General features: G+C 49.1%; 1 protein-coding gene across 4 annotated transcripts in view; it reads left to right on the top strand.

Annotated features, from left to right (window-relative positions):
* The window catches only part of CLPB (ClpB family mitochondrial disaggregase), a 138,349-nt gene extending 117,189 nt beyond the window's left edge, over positions 1-21,160 (top strand). For 3 of the 4 annotated variants that reach the window (XM_087433403.1, XM_004433954.3, XM_004433955.3), the window contains 9 exons: positions 673-750; positions 1,984-2,039; positions 7,531-7,575; positions 7,948-8,109; positions 13,927-14,083; positions 14,918-14,991; positions 15,152-15,271; positions 15,503-15,607; positions 15,981-21,160. In XM_087433403.1, coding sequence (XP_087289529.1) covers positions 673-750; positions 1,984-2,039; positions 7,531-7,575; positions 7,948-8,109; positions 13,927-14,083; positions 14,918-14,991; positions 15,152-15,271; positions 15,503-15,607; positions 15,981-16,229 — 1,046 coding nt within the window. In that variant the 3' untranslated portion in view covers positions 16,230-21,160. The remainder of the gene's footprint in view (positions 1-672; positions 751-1,983; positions 2,040-7,530; positions 7,576-7,947; positions 8,110-13,926; positions 14,084-14,917; positions 14,992-15,151; positions 15,272-15,502; positions 15,608-15,980) is intronic. The other variant, XM_087433402.1, reaches the window with a different exon arrangement.
* Positions 21,161-21,464: the final 304 nt, after the last annotated feature.

Raw genomic sequence — 21,464 nt, 5'->3', positions numbered from 1 at the left:
CAGAGCTGAGCCCCCAGGGAACATGGTACAGATCTGTCCCACTCCCCCCACCCAGCCCCCCACTGGAGGCCATGGTTAGTGGAGATGCTAACCAAGTGGCTCACCCTTCTGTGCCCTCTGTGTCCACACTACCCTTGATTGGCTTCCAGAAAGTGCATTTGTTTGTATTTCCAGACAGTGGACCAGATCTTGGTTTCCCCAAATGGGAAAGAATCCAGAGCTCACACCCCAGGTCCCCAGGGGCCTGCCATGGGCTCTGCCTCTCCCATTTGCATAGGAGGCATGCTCAGTCTCCCACCAGTGATGAGTGGATGGGTAACCAGCCAAGAGCTAAAGTTCCTCTCGAATTCTCCTTCATCAACCCCCCACCCCCTTCACCTCCATTCACCATCCACCCGCCTTTCAGTTTCCCTGGCAACGCTGAGTGCTCATCCTGGAAAACTTTATCCGAAATCTGCTCTGGGCAGCTTTCCAAATCCATGCTAACCTGATTAGGTGTCTCTAGGGGCCTTGCCAGCTAATCAGATTAGGCAGCACTAATGGTAGTGAGGACTTTGAGTGGGCGCAGAGCAGTAAAACATATTGTATACTTAGTGATAATTATCCTGCCTTTTGTGTCATTGATTTATCTGCCTCCCTCCCGGTCCTCCTGTCTTGTGTATTTGGCCATAGCGATCCGGAGGAAGGAGAACGGCTGGTACGATGAAGAACACCCTCTGGTCTTCCTCTTCTTGGGATCATCTGGAATAGGTAATGGCAGCAGATCAGCCAGTGGGGAAGGAGAGCCAGGGGAGCGCCTGGCCAAGCCCGACAGCCCCAGCTGCTGTGGGCCAGGGTCAGGCAACCCACCTCTAGTTCAACTCCAACTCCCAAAACAACTGCCTCCAAATTACAGAGCCAGCAAGAAGATCATCAGACACATTAGGAACAGCTGGAATTATGGCCCTCCCTCTGGAAGCTGCGGCACAGGGCCTAATTCACCTGGAGGGCCAGGCCCTTTGGGGCCTATTAGCCTTCTCCAGCCATTCTGCAACCCCCAAGGCTCCCCTTTGGGAACGATTGAACCACCTCCACTGCCCAGCGCACCAACCTTATTCAGTACACCCTGGGGCATAACCCTCTAGGAAGCTAAGGAAAGCCCCTGATGGCCAGCACAGTGCTAGGTGCATAGCAAAATTGGCTACAGTAAAATGGGTTGGGTATTTTTCTAACCACTTGGGCTGGATTATCTGAGGCATTCTCACCCCCTCACTCTCCACCCTCACAGACTCCCCCACCTCCACCCCCACCTCCCACCATTGTCTTGATGGGGAATTTCATGCATGTGTTGCCTTCTCTTCCCCTATCAGCATCTTCTTGGGCCTAGCTCTCCCTCAGATGGAGGGTCCCAAAAGGTTACCACCACCTCACCATGATACTGTAGAACTTGACTTCCTATACTAGACAGTGACTTCAGGGGCTTGACCATCATACCAAATGGCACTTCAGAGCCACAACTTTGGTACTGTCGTTCCTTCTTTATGTTACAAAGAAAGAATGTGAAGCCAAAGACAGGTGCTCTTCCTCCCCTCCCTGCCTCTATTTGGCCTGTGGCTCCAGGGCCTGGCTGGATGGCAAGACCGTGGGTGTCTAGAGAGACGCAGTGCAGTGAGCCAGGAAGTTAGGGTGCTCCTCAGAGAGGCAGGGTTTCTGCTGGGCTTCAAAGAACAAGCTGGCTCTGTATTATAAGAGTCAACCTCCTATTCTTAGGATGCTGCTGCAGAGAAAAAGCCTCAGTCTCTATCCACAGAAAAATCAGGACGCAATGTGGACTTTGATTCTGGTCCCTCAGAGACTTTGAGAGAGTCACCAACTCTCTCTGAGCCCCAACATTCCCATCCATAAAATATATTATTTCTAGTGTCCATGCATTTCTAATATTCTTTCATTCCAGAAGATAGTTATCTGGACCTAACCCAACACCTCTCCCTTCCTTTCTCCTAGGAAAAACAGAGCTGGCCAAGCAGACAGCCAAATATATGCACAAAGACGCCAAAAAGGTAAGGGCTGGGGCCTAGGCCTGATCTGCAGGCCATGGAGACCTTGCCATTCCTGCTAGCCCAAAAAATCCTAGGCTCCTTGAATTCAGCAATAGCCAGTGAAAAAGATGCGCCCTGGCCCGGGAAATAGGCCTCAGCTTTGGGCTCAACTGGGCCACCAATTGCTCCAGGAATTTGGGCATGTTATGCAACCTCTTTGTGCCTCAGTTTCTCCGTCTATGAAATAGAAAGAAGAATCCTTGCCCTGCCTGACTCTTGGGGCACTTGGGAGAACCCAGGGAGATTCATCCATACAACATTTTCAAGCTCCTACTCTGTGCCAGGTATTATACTAGATGCTGGTAATACAGTGTTTATTCAGACACTCTCCCTGCCCTGAGGAATTCAGTCTGGAGAGGGAAACAGCTTTAGAAACATACCATTACTATCCGGTGCCATCAAGGCCATGCTAGAAGGAGTCTTGGAGTCTTGGGGCCTGTAGGAGAAAACAAATCGTAATGAGAGGAAGCCTTGTTGCTCTCTCCATCCTACATGAGCCTTTAAACATGGTTTCTTATGCCTTAAGCTGTAGGGTGGGCACAGTCCCCTTTCCCCCATGATCAGAGCCCTGAATTCTATGTAGGAGAGCACTGTCCTCATCCCCTGTTTGTCCAGACTCTGGCTTTCCAAGGCCTGCTCAGTTTGACTTTCTAGGCTGACAGGAAATGCTTTCATGCAGAGAGAAATGTTAGAGAGAGCAGTCCTTGGAGACTGCAGAAACATTTCAGCTGAAGCCAAACATTCTTCTCTCTACCAGCCTTCCCGGTGTGGGGGCTGAGCTCCCACTGCCCACCATGGGAGATTGCCCGCGACCCCAGATGCCCTTGCCTATTTATGGAAAGCCTCCCTAGCTGAGGAAATGAGGAGTTGCTCAAGCTTCTGCCAGCCAAGTGACCCCAGCAGCAGAGTGCTGGACACCTCCTGTCCTGCTTCTGGCCTAGCTGCCCCCTTGCCACCTCCCTGAGAGCCTGACAGCCACAGAAACAAGGTAGCTTGAGGCTGTGTCCTCCTGAGCCGCATCCATGGCCTGCTTCTGCCTAATAACTGGCCAAAGGCTCCTAAGCCTCCCTGGGTCTGCCGGTAGCTGTGCTCTGCCTCAACCAAACCCAGAGCAGAGCCAAGCAGGCAGGCAAGAAGCAGCACATGGCATGCTAATATGCTCCAACTGAAATAGCATTTTTAAGACAATTCATCAGGTTGGCAGCGATTGAAACAATTAGCACTCTGGAAAGGGCCATAAACTAGCAAGACTATTAGGGAAGATGCAGTTACAGGCAGGAACCACCTGATTAGGGATGAAGAATTCTGAGTGGTTTAATTTTAATACTGTCAGAAAGGTTAATATTTAATTACAAATTATAATCTCCTTATCCAAGCTGTCTTACTATGTCTTCATACACAGTGGAAGGAGAAAGAAAGGCTCTGCTGACGTGCTGGTGTAGAAAGGAGAACGGCTTGTTAAAAGACTGATAATGCAAGTCATTTCTCAGTTGGAGCATCTGAACGAGAGGCAGATTCACACCAGTGCAGGGTGTCCTGAAAGCATAATGGTGGCGTCCTTCGACACATGCCTTACCTAGGAGAAGGAAGGAACACCATCACCCCTTGGAAGCAGAGAGCTGGGTGCTCAGAGCTCTGGAGCCAGCCACTCTTTGGCGCAGGTTCCAGTTCTACTTACTACTAGGCAGAAACTAAGCAGAAAGTCTAGGCAGATGACTTTATCCCTCCAAGTTGCAGCTCTCTTGCCTCAGAGGGAAGCTATTCAACCTGTGTCTGAGGTGGTGGTGAACATCAGGTGAGATAATCTGAACCATAGCTGGCTCAGGCTCTAGCACACAGTAAAGTGCCTGATCGATCCTTTGTCTCGTATGTGTTCATCACCTCGTACTTTCCACAGCAGAACCCCTGTCTTGATTCTGTGAAGAAGATAGCATAGGTGCTAAATTAGACCCACTTTTCAGATGAGAAAACTGAGAACCTACAACATTAAGGGGACTGTCCAAGGTCACTTGTTAGGGGAAGAAGTAAAATCAGAATCCAGTCTCTCAACACCGTTGTTCTCAGCTGCAATAGGAGGCTAGGTTGTGAACTTGTTAGTTTGTCCCCATGTCACATTAGGGAGATGAGAGGCATGAGAAGCCCAATAGCACCATCCGTGTATTTTATTTTTAAATCATAGGTAGTGAATCTATAGAACTCTACCTGTACCAGCCCTGTGGGCCAACTCGTTACAGAATCTGTTTAGCATAGACATTTTCTGACCACGTGACAGGCATGTTTGAGACCTGCCTTCAAAATCTGACAGTCCTGGACGTAAGCTGTCTAACCAGTGTACCTGACGCCTCTGAGACCCAGGGAGTGATGTAAGGGAAGTGTCGTGAACAGGGCCCAGTGAAAGTAGAGCTGCCTCAATGAAATGAGTGCTGGCCTGCGTGTCGGTGACTTGAATTCGAGTTCTTGCTGTCTGATCCTTATTCTCCTCATTTGTAAAGAGTCACTGATCTCTCCAAACCAGGCTGCCTCACAAAGCATTGTTTGCACATTTTTATAATTTCTTTGTCAGATCTGTGAGCTTATATTTTCCTCTCATTAGTTCCTACTATTTCTCCCAAATTGAGCAGCTTTCTTAACTTCCATTGTTAGGGTTAATAATCCTTGAGAAAGAACCTTCATGGTGTTGTGTGATCTCATCCTGGAGTAGGGTCGTGGAGCCCTAAAGACTTGCGGTTATAGTGGCAGTGTGATGAAGGGGTCAAAGCAAGGGTCTGAGGCCACCTGCCTGGGTTCATATCCAGCTCTAAACTACCCTGTGGAGTTGGCTGTTTACATAAGTTTTCTCCTCTGTAAAATGGCTTCATTAATGAGCCTGTCTCATTGGGTTGTTATGAAGAGTAAATGAGGTAATGATGTAAAATGCTAAGCACCATTCTTGGCATGTGGTGAGCAATCATACGTGTTGGATATTACCATCATTGTTGCCCTGCTTCTAGATAACCCTGAGCTAAGATCATGTGAAACCAAAATTATTCCAGCCAAGAAAATCAAGCCCTGAGACTTGTTCAAAGTTACTTAGCAAATCAGTAGAACAACTAGAGCCCAGGTCACTTGATGTAAGTAAGTGCTGGAGTCTATACTCCCCGTATCCTGGGACCTTGATTGATATCTGGGCACAAAGCTCAGAACCCTTAGATGAAGACTGCCAAGAGCCCAGCTGATTGACAGCGTAGGAAATAGGAGGCAGTAGAACCTAGTGGCTTGGAGCCAGGTGGCCCAGCTTGGGTGACCTTGGGCAAGTTACTTTAATCTGTGACTCAGTTTTCTCATCTGTAAGGTGGAGATGATAATAGTACTTGCCTCATAGACTTGTACATGTTCTAAGCCCTTCTGCTTGCTTAGAACATTGCCAGGCACAGAGAAAGCACCCAGTAACCGTCGGCTGTTATCATCAGATACCCATCTCGTGGCTTCCGCCCTTTTGCTCTCTCTGGGCAGCACTCCCAGCTTCCCCAGGTCCATCCTCCCATCCTTCCTGAAGCCTGTTTCTCTTGGCTGAGCTGCCTGGGGCCCTTTGGCAGTGCTTGCTGGCTCATGCAGCATGTGCTCTGTTAGCAGTGATCACCCCCATGTGGCCTTAATAATTTCCCCAAGACGTTTCCCACCTCTTGGGTTAGGTCCTCTCCTCAGGCCCCCAGTGAGGCAGAGAGAGGAACCAATAGCCTGTGTTACACAGGAAGAAACGACAGCTCGAAAAGGGGAGACAGCATGCCCAAGGCCACACAGACAGTGGCAGAACTGGGCCTGGAAGCTGAGCCCCCTGACTGCCAGCCCAGGGTTCTTTCTGCCGCCTGTACCTCAGGTGCAGGGGGACGAAACAGAGAAAACAAGAAGTACGTCACTGAGTGAATTTCTGAGCAGCAGCCGAGCTAGAATGTGCCCTGGATTTCAGACTTAGCTACCTCCCTCTCAGTCTTGTTGCCCCGTTGCCCCACCCCTCAGAAGTGTGTTCAGTGAGTGTGCTCACTTAGATGGAAGCGTGTGCCAGGAGAAGAGCCTGGGGAGATTGTGGGGAACCCTGGTCCTGTTGGAGAGACAAGGCACCTGTGAATGCCCTTATAATCCCCTAAATCCCTAAATTCTTCATGAAAGGAGTGGGCACTCTGCCTATGTTAACTCACACACCCCACACGACAAAATGTCCTCTTCCCGGGGCTGATCGTGGTCGGCCTCACCCCACGGGGCCACTTCCCTGGAAATCACCGCTGGGCTCAGTGGTGGAGAGAGAAGGGCTGCAAGCTACATTATGGATGACTTTTAGATGAAATGAAGACGTGAATAAATAGATTTATTAGTTTAAAAGAGAAGTAAACTAAAATAAAGGGACATGTGCCCCACAGACTCGCAAAGTTGAGGGCACCACGCAGCTGTCTGGGTGTTTGTTGCTCCCCTCCATCTCATCACCGTCCATGCTGATTGTGACTGACTTTGTCCATGTCTGCCTGCCCCACTTGATGGGTGCTCCTCAAGGGCAGAGACCAAGACTGGTCCACCGTTGTAGCTCCAGTGCCTAGCACACACAGGATGCCCTCGGGAAATGTAGGGTGGGTGGGTGGGTGGATGATGTGGTAATCAGATCAGTAGAAGCCTGCCTGAAAAAAGAAACATTCTGAGCCAGACTTAGAAGGGCAGGGACATGGGGCCGGCCCCATGGCTTAGAAATGCACGCACTCCGCTACTGGCGGCCCCAGGTTCGGATCCCAGGCGTGCACTGATGCACCGCTTCTCCGGCCATGCTGAGGCTGCGTCCCACATACAGCAACTAGAAGGATGTGCAACTATGACATGCAGCTATCTACTGGGGCTTTGGGGAAAAAAAGGAGGAGGATTGGCAATAGATATTAGTTCAGAGCCGGTCTTTTTTTTTTTTTTTTTTTTTTTTTTTTTTTTATAACTTTATTTATTTTTTCCCCGCAAAGCCCCAGTAGATAGTTCTATGTCATAGATGCACATTCTTCTAGTTGTACGTGGGACGCAGCCTCAGCGTGGCTGGAGAAGTGGTGCGTCAGTGCGCGCCCGGGATCCGAACCCGGGCCGCCAGTAGCGGAGCGCGCGCACTTAACCACTAAGCCACGGGGCCGAGAGCCAGTCTTCCTCAGCAAAAAAAAAGGAGGATTGGCATGGATGTCAGCTCAGGGCTGATTTTCCTCACAGAAAAAAAAAAAAGGAGGGCAGGGACATGATGTGGGTTTATTAAGGTAGCAAATGAGGGAATCGTATGGGGGATGAATACACAGAAGAGGAGGCAAGAGCTAGGAAAAAATATGTCATGAGAATGGGATAGAAGACCTTGGGTTGGTGTGGTGTGAAAGCCTGGGGGATATTTGAGACACTCTCCTCATTAACCCTTCCGTCTGCTTTTCTGCCTCCCAATGGACTCCTGCTTGTTTTCACACAGGGCTTCATCAGGCTGGACATGTCTGAGTTCCAGGAGCGGCATGAGGTAAGTGAGAGTCCTTGGTGAAGCATGGTTTGGAGGGCCTGTCAATGTGACTCTGCCTGGGTATTTTGATGTGACTTGTCATCTGGGCCTGAGATAATTCCAGCAGCCTTGGGATTTGTCCTTTGGGGGTATATGTGTGCAGCATGGTCACTGATCTATTTTGTGTAGGATTTGCTCTGAGGAATAAACATAGAGAAGATCTAACTGCTCTCCCATCATGGCAGGATTCCTGCCACTCCAGGAGACAGCCCAACTGTCCTTGTTGAGACAGGCAGTCTTAACAGTGTATAAAGCCATCCTCCTGTGCATGCCCCATATTGGAAACTAAAAGCAGAGAAAGGCCCTCCTAACATGTTTCTTTCCTTCTACCAGGTGGCCAAGTTTATTGGGTCCCCACCAGGCTACATCGGTCATGAGGAAGGTGGCCAGCTGACCAAGAAGCTAAAGCAGTGCCCCAACGCCGTCGTGCTCTTTGATGAGGTGGACAAGGCCCATCCAGATGTGCTCACCATCATGCTGCAACTGTTTGATGAGGTGAAAGTCAGCTTGAGCCATGATGGAGTGGGAGACACCTGGATGTATGGGGGGCTGTGAACAGCAGGAACCAAGGACCCAGAGGCCTGTCTGATCATTCTTCAGCTTGCTGCTCCCCGATGTGTACATTCAGTCCCTTAGCAGACATGGCTTCTCCCCCTCTCTCCACCAGGGCCCAGGCTGGGCGCTTGAGGGACGACCAGCACAGCCCAAGAGTTGAAATTTTGTCGCTGCCCAGGCTACCTTCTAGAGAGAAAGAGTGGGGCAGAGGTGCCAGGAGAGAGAGAGAGACCTGAATTCTAAGTTTCAGCTCTGCTCTATCTCTAGGCATCAGGGACCTCATGTGACAAACAAGGAGACTGGATCCAAGATAAGCTCGAGGAACCTTTCTGACCGTGGAGCCCTTTTCTTCTGAGGAGCTCCAGGCTCATCACAAGCTAGACAGTCCCCCACACTGGTGGGGTGAGCTCTAAATGAGGAACAGGACTCCCTTTTATTCAGCACATTCTTTGTACTAGGCTTGTGCTGAAGACTTTACAGACATTATCACTAATCATCCCAATAGCCAGGCAAGGTAGAAACTATCTCATTTTTATAGACGGAGAAACTGAGGTTCAGAGAGGTTATAAGTGACTTGCCCAAGGCCACAGAGCTACTATGTGGAGGAGCCAAGATTGAGCTGCAGAAATATCTGACCCCAGAGCCCCTGTTCTCCCCCTCTTTACCCCTCCTTACCTGAGCAGGGGAGGGAGAGCTTGTGATCATCGGAGGGGATGACCTCCTCCTTTTTCAGGGGCCCTGCAGAACCAGGGGTGAGGCTTCTCTTCTGCTCCCATGCAGGGACATATTAGCCAGCACGTGGCCAGATGGAGTCCAGCCCACCTTTCCACCTGGCCCCCTCCAGACGTGGGATAACAGGAAGGGGTTTTGCCACTCATGTCATAAGTGCACTAGTTGAGGTGCAGGAAGGGACTCCCCCTGGACCAAATAGCACACCAGGTACCAAGCCAGGAAGACCCAGCTCCAAATGTCCCCACAGCTGCCCACCACCTTCCCCACCTGACCCAGCATCCCTGTCCCTGGACCCCCTGCTGAGGAACGAAGGCCAGTCCTTCCAAGTTCGCATATTCAGTTTCCCACACTTCTGCTCTGAAACCTCCCACTCCATTCCAGCCTCTTGGTGGGATGCAGCTACACAGCTATGGACGAGACTCAAACCTGCCGTCTGGGAACTCCCTGCCTAGTAGACAGGTGGAAAGGAGATGTGATAATAGTTGACGTTTTTGCACTTTATGTGCCAGGCGCTGTTCTAAAAAATTTAGATGTATCAACTCATGTATCAACTCATTTAATCCTCCCGACAACACTATGAAGATAGTTATTATTACTCCCTCCATGTAGCAGATGTGGAAACTGAAGTCAAGTGAGAGAAGTAATTCACCCATGGTCACACAGCTGGGAAGAGGGAATCCAGGATTCGAACCCAGGCAGGCCAGTTCCAGAGCCTGCAGCTTAAATAATAACTACCAGCTAGAGCCAAAAGAGAGAGGTAGATGTGCAGTGCAGCATTCACAGGAAGGGAGAGCCCACCTCGAGGAGGGTGAGCACGGCAGCCTGTTTGGCCTCTGACACCCTGGAGAGGTACCTCTGGTGGCCACCTTGGCCCAGAGAGAGGGAAGGCAACTGCTGACTGAAATGAAACCAGTCTTACCTGGAAGATGCCTACCGCCCCCACGTGTTGGCCCTGTCCACCCCTCCCAGCTGCTGTCACTCCACTGACTACCTTTGGGAGTTGATAATAATTCCTTCCTGCAGCCCTTACCAGCCTCCTACACTTTCTGATGTTTATGCCCTTGGTTCCATGGATGAAAGCTGCCATCTGAGATCCCTTAGCCAGATTTATGCTTATATGCTCCTTAAGGACAGGGACCTTGTCTTACTCCAACCATTCCCAGAACCCAGAGAGTCAGGGGCAATACTCTGTTGACTGACTAATTCAACAATAATTCAGCAAATCTTCCAAGGATGAGTAGTGTTTGCCAGGTGAACAGAGTGGAGGAGGGCTGGCAGCAGACACTTAATGTGCAGCAGCACAGGCACATGAGACAGCTTGGTGTAGCCAGGGAACTACAGCTGTTCGTTACTGCTCCACTGAGAGGGAAGACGAGAACAGAGTGGTGGAGGTGAGTGGGTAAGGTAGACAGGCCAGTTAACATGCCAGGCAAACGAGTGTGGATTTATTTGGTAGATTGTAAGGAGCCTTTAAACTTTAAAGACTTTAAGCAAGAAAGAAACATGGTCAAGTTTTCACTTTATAAAGATCCTTTAGGCAGCGGTGAGAGAATGGACTGGAAGGCAGAAGGGGGAGCAGTGAGGAGACTATTGAAGAGTCCAGGCTAGAGCTGGGGAGGCCTTCTCTAAAGCAGGGTCTGTAGGATGGAGAGAGCTACCAGAAGGTCGACTGGGCAGGGCTCAGTGATTGAATGTGAGGAGAGAGGGAGGGGCCAAGGATGACCAGTGGCAGGATTTCTGGCCTGGGTGACCAGACGGCCACTGCTGCCATCAGCTGAGGCAGAGAGTGGGAGGATGAGCAGCAGGTTGGCAAGGAAGGTGAGGAGCTGAGGTTTGGAATTGTTGAAGAGGAGATGCCTGAGGGACCGCCAGATGGAGATGTCCAAGAGGCCGTTCATCAGTTGGAGAGGGCTGGAGTGTAGGAGAGGTCTGGACTGGAAGTGGAGATTCGGGAATGCTTCAGCACAGAAAGGGTAACGGAAGCCGCGGGAAGGATGAGATCACTTGGCTAGGGAGAGTATGGTGTGCAGAGAAGAGAGGGCTCAAACAGAGCCCTGTGACCTCTCAGGAAAGAGTCAAAGAATTGCCAGAGAGGTAGGGGGCAAACCAAGAAAATGTGGTTCAGTGTGGGGCAGAGGGGACACAGACACGGTCCCTGCCTCAGTGTTCATGAGTGAGTCAGGGAGACGGGCGACACAGAGCAGTTCAGCCCACTGGTGAGTGCTGCCCTAGGGTAAGTGGTGGGAAGTTGTAAGGACACCTATTCCAGCCTGGGGGCATGAGGGAAGCCCCTCATTCCCACCCAGCCCAGTTCTCCGAAGCTTGGACCCAGAAAAGCAGGAGGCCTAATGCTCTCACCAAAACACCAAGACCCCAGAGCCACAGCACAAGTCCCAGGAAGAGACTGGCCCCCAGGGAGCCCACATTCTTCTCCTCCCTTCAAGGATTCATACATGAGACAGCGGGAAAGCAGCCCCTATAACCCTGGGGTGAGCATTCGCGCCCCACCCAGGACGTGTGCACTCCAGTCATCGGTGGGAGGTGGGACAGAAACAGCTGCCTCTTTGAGGCTCGTCTTTATTGCCAAGGACTCTGAGGAGAAGGAGACATGGGGGCTGTGGAGTCACCCTTTTTTTTTTTTTTTGTGAGGAAGCTCAGCCCTGAGCTAACATCCATGCTAATCCTCCTCTTTTTGCTGAGGAAGACCGGCTCTGAGCTAACATCTATTGCCAATCCTCCTCCTTTTTTTTTTTTTCCCCCAAAGCCCCAGTAGATAGTTGTATGTCATAGTTGCACATCCTTCTAGTTGCTCTATGTGGGATGTGGCCTCAGCGTGGCCGTACAGGCAGTGCATCGGTGCGCGCCCAGGATCCGAACCCAGGCTGCCGGCAGCAGAGTGCACGCACTTAACCGCTAAGCCACGGGGCCAGCCCCTGGAGTCACCCTTTGGGTCAGTCATACCCTGCACCTGCTCCCCTCACCCACCTGGGACCCATCCTCAGGCCGTTAGGAGCAGAGCTTTGATCTCTCAGAATGAAATTGCTGCTGGTTATTGCTCTGGCCAGTACAGCAGTGTGTGCGCCATTCCTCAGAGATGTGCTCTGCGAACACACACAGTGTCAGGTGCACACACTTGGGCACATCACACACACACACGCAGACCTGGTCCCCGGAACTAGAACTGCCCTTAGTGGATTCGGTCGTATTGTAACCCATAAGCAGGACAGCTGATGGCAAAACTCAAGAACGTCCGCTTGCACCCTTGCCTTCCCCTCTTCCCGCCCCAAGGCAGGGACGGGAGAGCCACGAGGACCCGGATCGCAAGGCCCCTTTAGAGTATACCCATTGGAGCTAACACTTTCTGAGAGGCCTGTGCCAAGGGCCAGTGTAAAGCAAGGCTGAAAAGCACGTGGCACCGTGTCCAGCATGCAGCAGGTGCTCAGTTAACGCACATTCCTTCCTCTCTTGCTGCCGATGGCCAGAGCTGGTCTGCCATTGCACTGGCTTTAGAAGCCAGGGCTGACCCTGAGTCAGGCCCCGCCGCCAGGGCAGGGGACAGGCTTGAGAAGGCCAAGTTGCCAGCGAGGCTGGCTCAGGCAGGAGCCGACAGGCTGAGGTCAGTGACCTACCCCAGAGCCGTGGTCTCCAGCTTTACGGGAGCTGTGCTTTGTCTGCAACCCGGAGGAAATCCCAGGCAGGTCTCCCTCTCTACACCTGTCCCAGGTGCTTCTCTCCAGTGAGGGTCAAAGGATGCAAACTGAATGGGGCAGAATTCTGAGAAAATTTTATTTAGGGAAAGAAAATTGCATGAGGCCTCATTTATCGCACTGTACATATGACCTCAGTAGCCTGGTGCAGAGGGAAGGGCATGGGCTCTGGGGTCAGACAGTTCAAGCATCAGCTCTGCTATTTTCTAGCTGTGAGACCTTGAACAAGTTACTTAACCTCTCTGAGCCTGTTTCTTTGCAGGGGTGGTGAGGATTCAGGCATTCAGCATGCAGGTGCTGTACACCTACTGTGTGCTGGACAGTGTCCTAGGACCCAGTGAGAACCCAGAGGACCCAGCCTCTGCCATCGTGGAGCGACGCTTTAGTGGGTAGAGTACAGTCGTGCACGGCAAGCACTAAGCAGAACACCTGTGATGGAGGTGGAAGTGCCCCGTCAGTGTCCCCTGTTGCTACTCCGTCATGCCTCTCAGTGAGGCCTGATCATTGCTTTTGTTATAAATGACCACAGGGTGCTGTCGTGCAGTGACAGCCTTGAGGTTGCTGAGTGGGTGGAGCTCCCTGCCCGTGAGCTGAATGGCCCAGACAGCTGTACTTTACTCCTTCTGTCTCTCCCCTCTGCTTTTGCTCCTTTTCTCTTTCCTTGGTGCATCTCTTTCCAGTATAGATGCTTTCTTCTATGTCACTGCTAGAAAGAGCTAAAGATTCCACGGAAACTTCCCAAGTTGGTTAAAGGAGAAGCCTTATTTTCTATCCTTCTCTGTCAGGCCAGAAGAGGGTTCCAAAGATGCAGAGGTTACACCTGTTTCAGTTCACTTACCTAGTCCTCACATGACCCTGTGGGATACCCTCCTCTGAACTCCAGCAGCCACCTGGGCCTCCCTTTACGACAGCACTTAACCACTGACTTGTCATCGCTTGTTTCCTGGGTTTCACTCCTTCTCCAGAGTGGAGCGTGTTGAAGGTTCAGCCAGTCCCCAGTGCCCCACCACAGCGCCTGGCCCAGAGTGGGCTCCAGGAAAGTGTGTTGGATGGATGCATGTGTACTCAGGGTGACTTCTGGGTGCCGAGGGTGATTGGGTGCCCTGAGAGGTGCCCAACAGGAGGTGCCGTCTCGCCTGGAGGCCCTCTCGGTGGATGAGCAGTTGCAGCCGAGGTGTGAGAACAGTGCTCAGAGAACCCAGAGCAAGGGGCAGCTGACTCTGCCAGGGCTGTGGGGAGCACAGGGGTTCTGGAGAGACCTCCTGGAAGAGATACCCAGCCTTCTAGCTTCCTGACCATGCAGTCACTTCCTTCCCAGGGCCGGCTGACTGATGGAAAGGGGAAGACCATCGACTGCAAGGATGCCATCTTCATCATGACCTCCAACGTGGCCAGCGATGAGATCGCACAGCATGCACTGCAGCTGAGGCAGGAAGCTTTGGAGATGAGCCATAACCGTATCGCCGAGAACCTTGGTATGGCACAGGGCCTGAGCTGTCTGGGCAACTGGGCAAGTGACCAGGCCTCCAGCACATCTCCTGGGAGCAAGGATGGCACTGGGGTCCTGGGCCCAGGTGAAGGTCCTGGTAGGCATTTTTGTCCTTAGCTGGCACTGACCAGACACCAAGCACCATACCAGATAGTGGAGGGAGACAGAGAGACAATGCCCCCACTTCCTCAAGAAAGCCCCAAGTCTCTTGAAAGACAGGAGGGCTTCAGACAGAGGACTGGACAGAGCCACCCCAGGGTGAGGGGCCGGGAAGAGGCCAGGGTCTTAGGGAACTAAAGAGACACACATTCAACAGATAGAGACACTTCGGTGCAATGAGGGGGAGCAGAGCAGAAACTGTATGGAGATGGACATGGCCTTTTTCAGCCAGGGAGGCTTCCTGTGTCGGTGGGCCCTGGAGAGTGCTGGAGAGGAGGAGCATCAGGCAGGAGGCCGTGTCTGTCACCTTTCTATTTAGGATTGAACCTCCAGCCCCCTTCTTCTAAGTCAGAACTCAAGTCTTGGTCCTGATTCTTCTCCTCTCCCCTCCCTTCCCTCACACATCTCCCACCCTAAGGAACCCTAGGCTTTGTAGCACATGAGAGCTGGAAGGGCCTCAGAAGCCACCCAGTCCATTCTTCTCATTGTTCAGGTGCAGAGACAAGGCTGAGGCCCAGAGAGCCTGAGACCTTGACCAGGATCACACCGACCGTCAGGGGCAGGACCAGGGCTCTTTTCATGGATGGGGCCAAGCAGCAGGCACAGTTCCCAAAGCTCCCTGGGTGTGGGGAGTAGGCAGTTTATGATTCTGTCTCCACAGGGGATGTCCAGATTAATGACAAGATCACCATCTCAAAGAACTTCAAGGAGAATGTGATTCGCCCCATCCTGAAAGTAAGAGGTCTTTCTGCTTGCTGGAGCCTCGGGTTGGGGGGATGCCCTTAGCCATCCTAAAAATATGGAGGCCCCCGTACTCTTCCCCATTGGGGTCCAGTAATTTCCTTTACCCACCCTGGGTCAGTGAGCTCACCCCACCCCTAACCTGGACCTGCAGGCTCACTTCCGGAGAGATGAGTTTCTGGGACGAATCAACGAGATTGTCTACTTCCTCCCCTTCTGCCACTCGGAGCTCATCCAACTAGTCAACAAGGAACTGAACTTCTGGGCCAAGAGAGTAAGAGTGGGGCCTGCCCATGGGTGGGGATGGGACATCTTCCCACTGGAAGTTGGGGAACGCTGGGCTGGGAGCACCCGTTCCCAAAAGGTGGAGCACAGTGGTATGGAGCCAGTGGCCATGGCAACACACAGCCTCTCACAGGCCCAGGCCTCAGGCCTCAGGCCAGAGTGGTGAGAGGTGGAAAGCACTGGGCCACACGTGGGCGTGCTCCTATCTGACCTGTCTCAGGCCAAGCAAAGGCACAACATCACGCTGCTCTGGGACCGCGAGGTGGCAGACGTGTTGGTCGACGGCTACAACGTGCACTATGGCGCCCGCTCCATCAAGCATGAGGTGAGCACGGGAGCCTGGGAGAAGTGAGGCACCACCACACCTCCCTCCTCGGTGCCCCCAGACCCAATCCTCAGGCTCCCAGCCTGTCTCCCTACAGTTTGGCTGCTGGAATTGTTCATACCTTCAGAACCAAAACCACAATCTGATCAAGTAAAACCCGTGTCCTGGAGGGTAACCAAGTGTGACCCCGCCAGGGTGGGGAACTGAATTGGGAACCTCAGAAATTGACATCACTGAGTCTTTAGCACAATCCTGCAGGCTCTGTGTTGTTAGCCCTTTGCCGATGAGAGCACTGAAGCCCAGAGTAAGTACTTGCCCATAAGTGAAAGGGCCTGGCCTGGGCAGTGACGACCACTCCGCCTACCGCCTGCAGGTAGAGCGCCGTGTGGTGAACCAGCTGGCGGCTGCCTATGAGCAGGACCTGCTGCCGGGGGGCTGTACTCTGCGCATCACTGTGGAGGACTCAGACAAGCAGCTACTCAAGAGCCCTGAACTGCCCTCACCCCAGGCTGAGAAGCGTCCACCCAAGCTGCGACTGGAGATCATCGATAAGGACAGCAAGACCCACAAACTGGACATCCGGGCACCACTACACCCTGAGAAGGTGTGCCACACCCTCTAGCATCTACCTACCTGCCTATCCATGCCCTCAACATTTAATAAAGGCCCCTCGGCTGTGGCATGGCAACCGACCTACCTTCCCCTCATGGCTCTCGCTCCTCTCCACTCAGCCTAAGGCCTCTTAACCTCCTCACAGCCCCCGGAAGACCCCTCCTCAGCCCCAAAGTCGAAAGCAGGAATTAATGCCCTCCCCTGGCCCCTTTGTCGTGGGCCCCAAACCTGCTAACAAGTGTCCAGGAGAGGAACTGCCCCTCCACCCCTTCAAGGCAGGGAGGGGAGGGAGGTCCCTTATCTCTATCCTTCAGCGTGATCCCCGAGCCCCATAGTCTCTGGAACTTGATCATGTTTCCCGGAAGCTCAGAAGTATGGCAGCTAAGAACAGATCTGGCTGGAAGAAGACAGCGACCAAACTGTGACCTGCCACCCTCTGCTGGCCTTCGTGCAGCTGAGTCCCCAGAATGTCTCCACAGAGAGTGGAGAAAGAGTGCAGAGGCCCAGGCACAGAGGTTCTGCAGTTTAGGGTATAGCCACCTCTTTCCCATGCCCTAAAATCCAAGGGGTAGGGACCCATAGAGCCCTTCTCCCTTCCACTGCCATATCATAGCTACCCCTCACCCTTCATTCTGGGGTCAGAATAGACCATGTTTCTCCAGCCGTGGAACTAGGCCAGCATAGGGCCCCTCCAGGAGGAAGGCTGGCTGGGTCACTCCCCTGCTCTACTCTGGGCCTGGACAACAGTACCAAATGAGCAGGCAAGCTCAGCTCTGCGGGGGGACTGGCAGCATAGACATTGGGGAGCTGTAGGGGGAGAGATCATGGGGTCAGGCTCTACCCTGTCTGTGCTACGGTCCCGGCTCAGTTAGCCTGGAATACACAGCTCCCCCATGCAGTCTGCGTGTTAATCACTAAGCAGAGTATCTGCACACCATCCCCCAAGGGCATTCCACAGACCAGCCGTGTTTCAACCTCAACTTAGCAGGGCACAGCAAGGCCTGGTGCATCCTTGGGCACCATCTGCAGTAGCCACCATTGATGACCCTCCCATCACCCTCCCCCTGCAGGGCCGTTGTGGAACCCTCCTTTGGTGTTAGCTAATCTCTTTCAGGAAGCAGAAAACGGGGGCAGGAATCAAAGTCCCATGAGTGATGGAAGACTGTCATAACAATATGGTGGTATGAGGCAGTCAGAAGCCAGGGCGTGGGCTCCAGCAGATGCTCCAGCAATCAGGTCTGGTCCCTCCAGGAGCTGTGTCTGCTGCTCCCTACCTCAGTGACTGCTGTTCTTTTATATTATTATTTTTTAAACTTCTTATTTTGAAATAATTTTTGACTTAACAGAAAGTTGCAAAAATACTAGAGTTCCCGTATACCCTTCACCTAATAGCTTCTCCTAATGTTAACATCTTACAAAATCGTAGTATAATTATTAAAACCAGGAAATTAACATTGATACGGTATTACTAACTAGTCTGTAGACATTCAGATTTTGCCAGTTTTCCTCCTGATGTCCTTTTCTGGTCCAGGATCCTGCATTGCATTTTGTTGTCATGTTTCCTTCATCTCCTTCAGCCAGTGACAGTTCCTCCATCTTTCTTTCCCTTTCATGACCTTAACTCTTTTGAAATGTCCAGGCCAGTTATTTTGTTGAGTGTCCCTCAATTTGGGTTTGTCTACTGTTTTCACGTGATTAGATGGAGGGTCCGCATTTTAGTGAGACTACCCCAGAGGTGATCTGTGCCCTTCTCAGTGCCTCAGACAGAGTGGGGGGTGATGTTACCTTTGATCACATGGCTGAGGTGGTGTGTGCCATGTTTCTTCACGGTAAAATTACTGATTTCCCCTTTGAAATTAATAAGAATCTTATGGTGAGTTACTTGGAAGCTGTGCAAATGTCTTATTTATCCTTAGAATTTTGCCCACTGATATTAAGCATCCATCTTGCTTACAACAAGTATTAATGTTGTATTTGCCTAATGATGACTTTCTATTTCATTATTCATCTATATTTATTAATTGGTATTCTACTATAAGAAAAAGCTGTCTCTTTTCCCCCATTTATTTATTCAATTATTTATTTATATCATTATAAACTAATGGATATTTGTTTTATTCTGTGGGTTGTAATCTAATGCTAATGTAGTTAATATTGTTGCTCATACTGACCTAGTTTGGCCATTGGGAATGCTTTCAAGTTGGCTCCTGTGTTGTTTCAACATTGCCTCCATCATTTTTTTTTATACACTTCCTTATAGTAAGTAAAGCACTTCCTTACTTTCTGGCACCACAAGATGTTCCAAGCTCACTCATATTTTTCCTGTCCCTGCCTTGACATCAGCCATTTCTCCAAGCAGCTCTTGGTTTCTTTTATTCGAGAGTGGTACTTAGAAACCAAGATGTGGGCACTGGGTATGTGTATTGCTACTGGTGTGTCATTGCTTCTAGGCCCTTTCAGCACACAGGGCTAGGAAATATATGTATGTATGTTAACACATGCATCACACATATGTAAATTTATTATTGTATTTATCTATCTATTATTAAAAACCATGAGTTTGTATTGATACCTACAATTCCAATCCAGTACCACAAGGTTGGTAACTGCCATTATTATGACTTGACTATTCTTTTTCCACTTCTCCCTCTCCTGCTGTCTCTTTCTTCTCCTTTCACTCTTTGGTGTTCAGATTTCCCTTAGAGGTTCTAATTAAGTCAGTCAGTGACCATCCTGTGTGGAACATTCCTACTGGATAAAGTTCTTATGCCTGGCTGTCACTCCCTTGGTTCAATCAACTGTGGCAAGAGCCATAGGCATATAACTCAAAACCAGATAACTTTTATACAAGTATAACTCAAAACCAGATAACTTTTATACAAGAAAACCCAGTGGCCAGCTTTCTGAGAGGAGGGTAGGGGACAGGGTGGACCTTCAGGTTCTGAGGAACTTAAGTATCACTTCTTGGGATTCTTAGCTAGACCTCCTAAGTGATGTTGGACCCCTATCTTATGCTTCCATAGCATCCTAGGCAATACTTGGTTCACTTGCGTTACTCGTTCTGTGTCACTAGAATGTAAGCTCCAGGAGGGCAGATACCCAACTGTTCAGCTCACTGTCCTATTCATAGAACCTGGCACAGTGCCAGCACATGACGCATGTTCCAGATATTTGGATGGATGGGTGGGCCCTGTGGTAAGCACAGATTTTCACAGTGGATCCCAGGACAGAACAGTATCATTTGTTCACTGAGCACACATTTCTTTGTCATGTGCTTGTGGCCAGGCAGTAAGACCTGCCAGGATTGGACCCCTGAGCAAATGGGGCAAAGTAAGACCCAGACACGTTATTGAGTATCCTGGAATACACGAGGTTGGACTTGGAAATGGAAATGTAACACCTGTATTGTTCAAAAAGAAAACTCAAAGATGTATAGTGATTGTTTTAGAAATTTAGAAAAAAACACATTCAAACCATAAGAAAATAGAAAATGGATCAATAAAGATAAAACTCAAAGTTAACCAAGTAGGAAAAAAAAAAAGGAGAAAGGATAAATAGAAAAATGATTCTTTGAAAACACTAATAAAATAGATAAAACGTCCTCAGCCTGATAAAAGGAAAAAGAGCAAAAAAAATACAAGGTTAGGAATGAGAAATCAGACATAACCATATATATAGAAGAATTCAAAATAATTTTAGGAGAACTCGATGGCAACAAATTTGAAAACAGCAAATAGATAATTTCCTAGAAGACACTGACCCAAGATGTAGTTCGAATAGACCAATTAATTACCAAAGAAGAAATTGCAAAGTGATTAAAAATTTATCCTTTTAAAAGATTGTGTTCTTTTATTTAAACTTTTTTATTGAGATATATATGGAAAAGTGCACAAATCACAAGTGAATTATTACAAAGTGAACACCAGCACTGTAGCCATCACCCAGCTCAAAAAATAGATGAGTTGTTATTTTTAATTATGTACACTGCTTCAGACCATGGGAAAAGATGGAAAGAAGCTCAGTTGATTTTTAAAGCCCCACTCAAGATTCATACTCACACCCTAAGGTGCCAAAAAGAATGCCGTAGCCTAATCTCACCTGTGTCTGTAGATGCAAAAATTCCAAATAAGGTTGAATTGTACACGGTGATCACATAAGATTTATTTCAGCAATGCGAGCCTCAGTATCAGGAAATTTACTAATATAATTCAATACATCAAGAACTTGATTATTTAAATGTCTATAGATTAATATTAATGTTAATTTTCTTATTTTGATAATATTTCTTGTATGATTACGTAAGAGGATGTCCTTGTTTTTAGGAAATATGCATTGAGGTGTTTAGAGGTTAAAGGTAAAAACAATTTGTAGACGTTTCAGGAAACTTTACATTATATATGTACACACGCACATACATATGTATATACACACACAGAATGATAAAAGTAAAGTGTTAGCATTTGGGAAATCTGAGTGAAGAGAATACAGAAATTCTTTGTATTGTTTTTGCAACTTTTCTGTAAGTCTAAAATTATTTCAGAATAAAATTTTTAAATGAAAGGAGATAAAACATTTTATCAGTATATGCTGAAAAAGCATTTGATGAAATTTTACAGCTTTACATATGATTGGATAAAATTAAAACTCTGAGTAAAAGGAAAAGAAACTATTCATCAAAAACCAATAGCAAACATCATTTTTCATTGTAAACACTAAAGCTCTTTCTATTAAAGTCAAAGACAAGACTCGACATTGCTTTGAAAATTCAAGTGAAACCAATTAGGCAAGAAAACTAAATAACTGGTATAAATATTGGAAAATAATGTTATCTTGTTTTACTGATGTGTATTTAGGAAATCCAAGAGGCTATAGTAAAACTCATTAGCATTAATAAGGAAATTTGGTAAGTGTCTGAATAAAAGATAAATGTGCAAAAATCAATAGCTTTTTTCTATTCTAGCAATTATCAACTAGGAACAATAAGAAAGGGAAAGTATTCCATTCACAATTGCAATACATAGGTGTATATATTTGCTCATATATACGTAAAATACCTCTGGAAGAGAGGTGAGTTGGGTAGAGAAGGGGGATAGCAAGGAGGGAAAATTCACTATGTTCGTTTTTATACTTTTAAATTTTGAATTATATTAACATGTTACCTATTCAAAATTATAAAATAATAAATTTAACAAGAAAAGAAAATCATATTGAAGAGCATAAAACAAGATCTGACCAATGAAAAGAC

This window comes from Ceratotherium simum, chromosome 7 (genome assembly GCF_057802395.1).
Source record: "Ceratotherium simum simum isolate JZ-2026a chromosome 7, ASM5780239v1, whole genome shotgun sequence".
NCBI classification, from domain to species: Eukaryota; Metazoa; Chordata; class Mammalia; order Perissodactyla; family Rhinocerotidae; genus Ceratotherium; species Ceratotherium simum.
The sequence above is the reverse complement of the archived record's forward strand: the minus strand, read 5'-3'. Positions and strand labels throughout refer to the sequence as shown.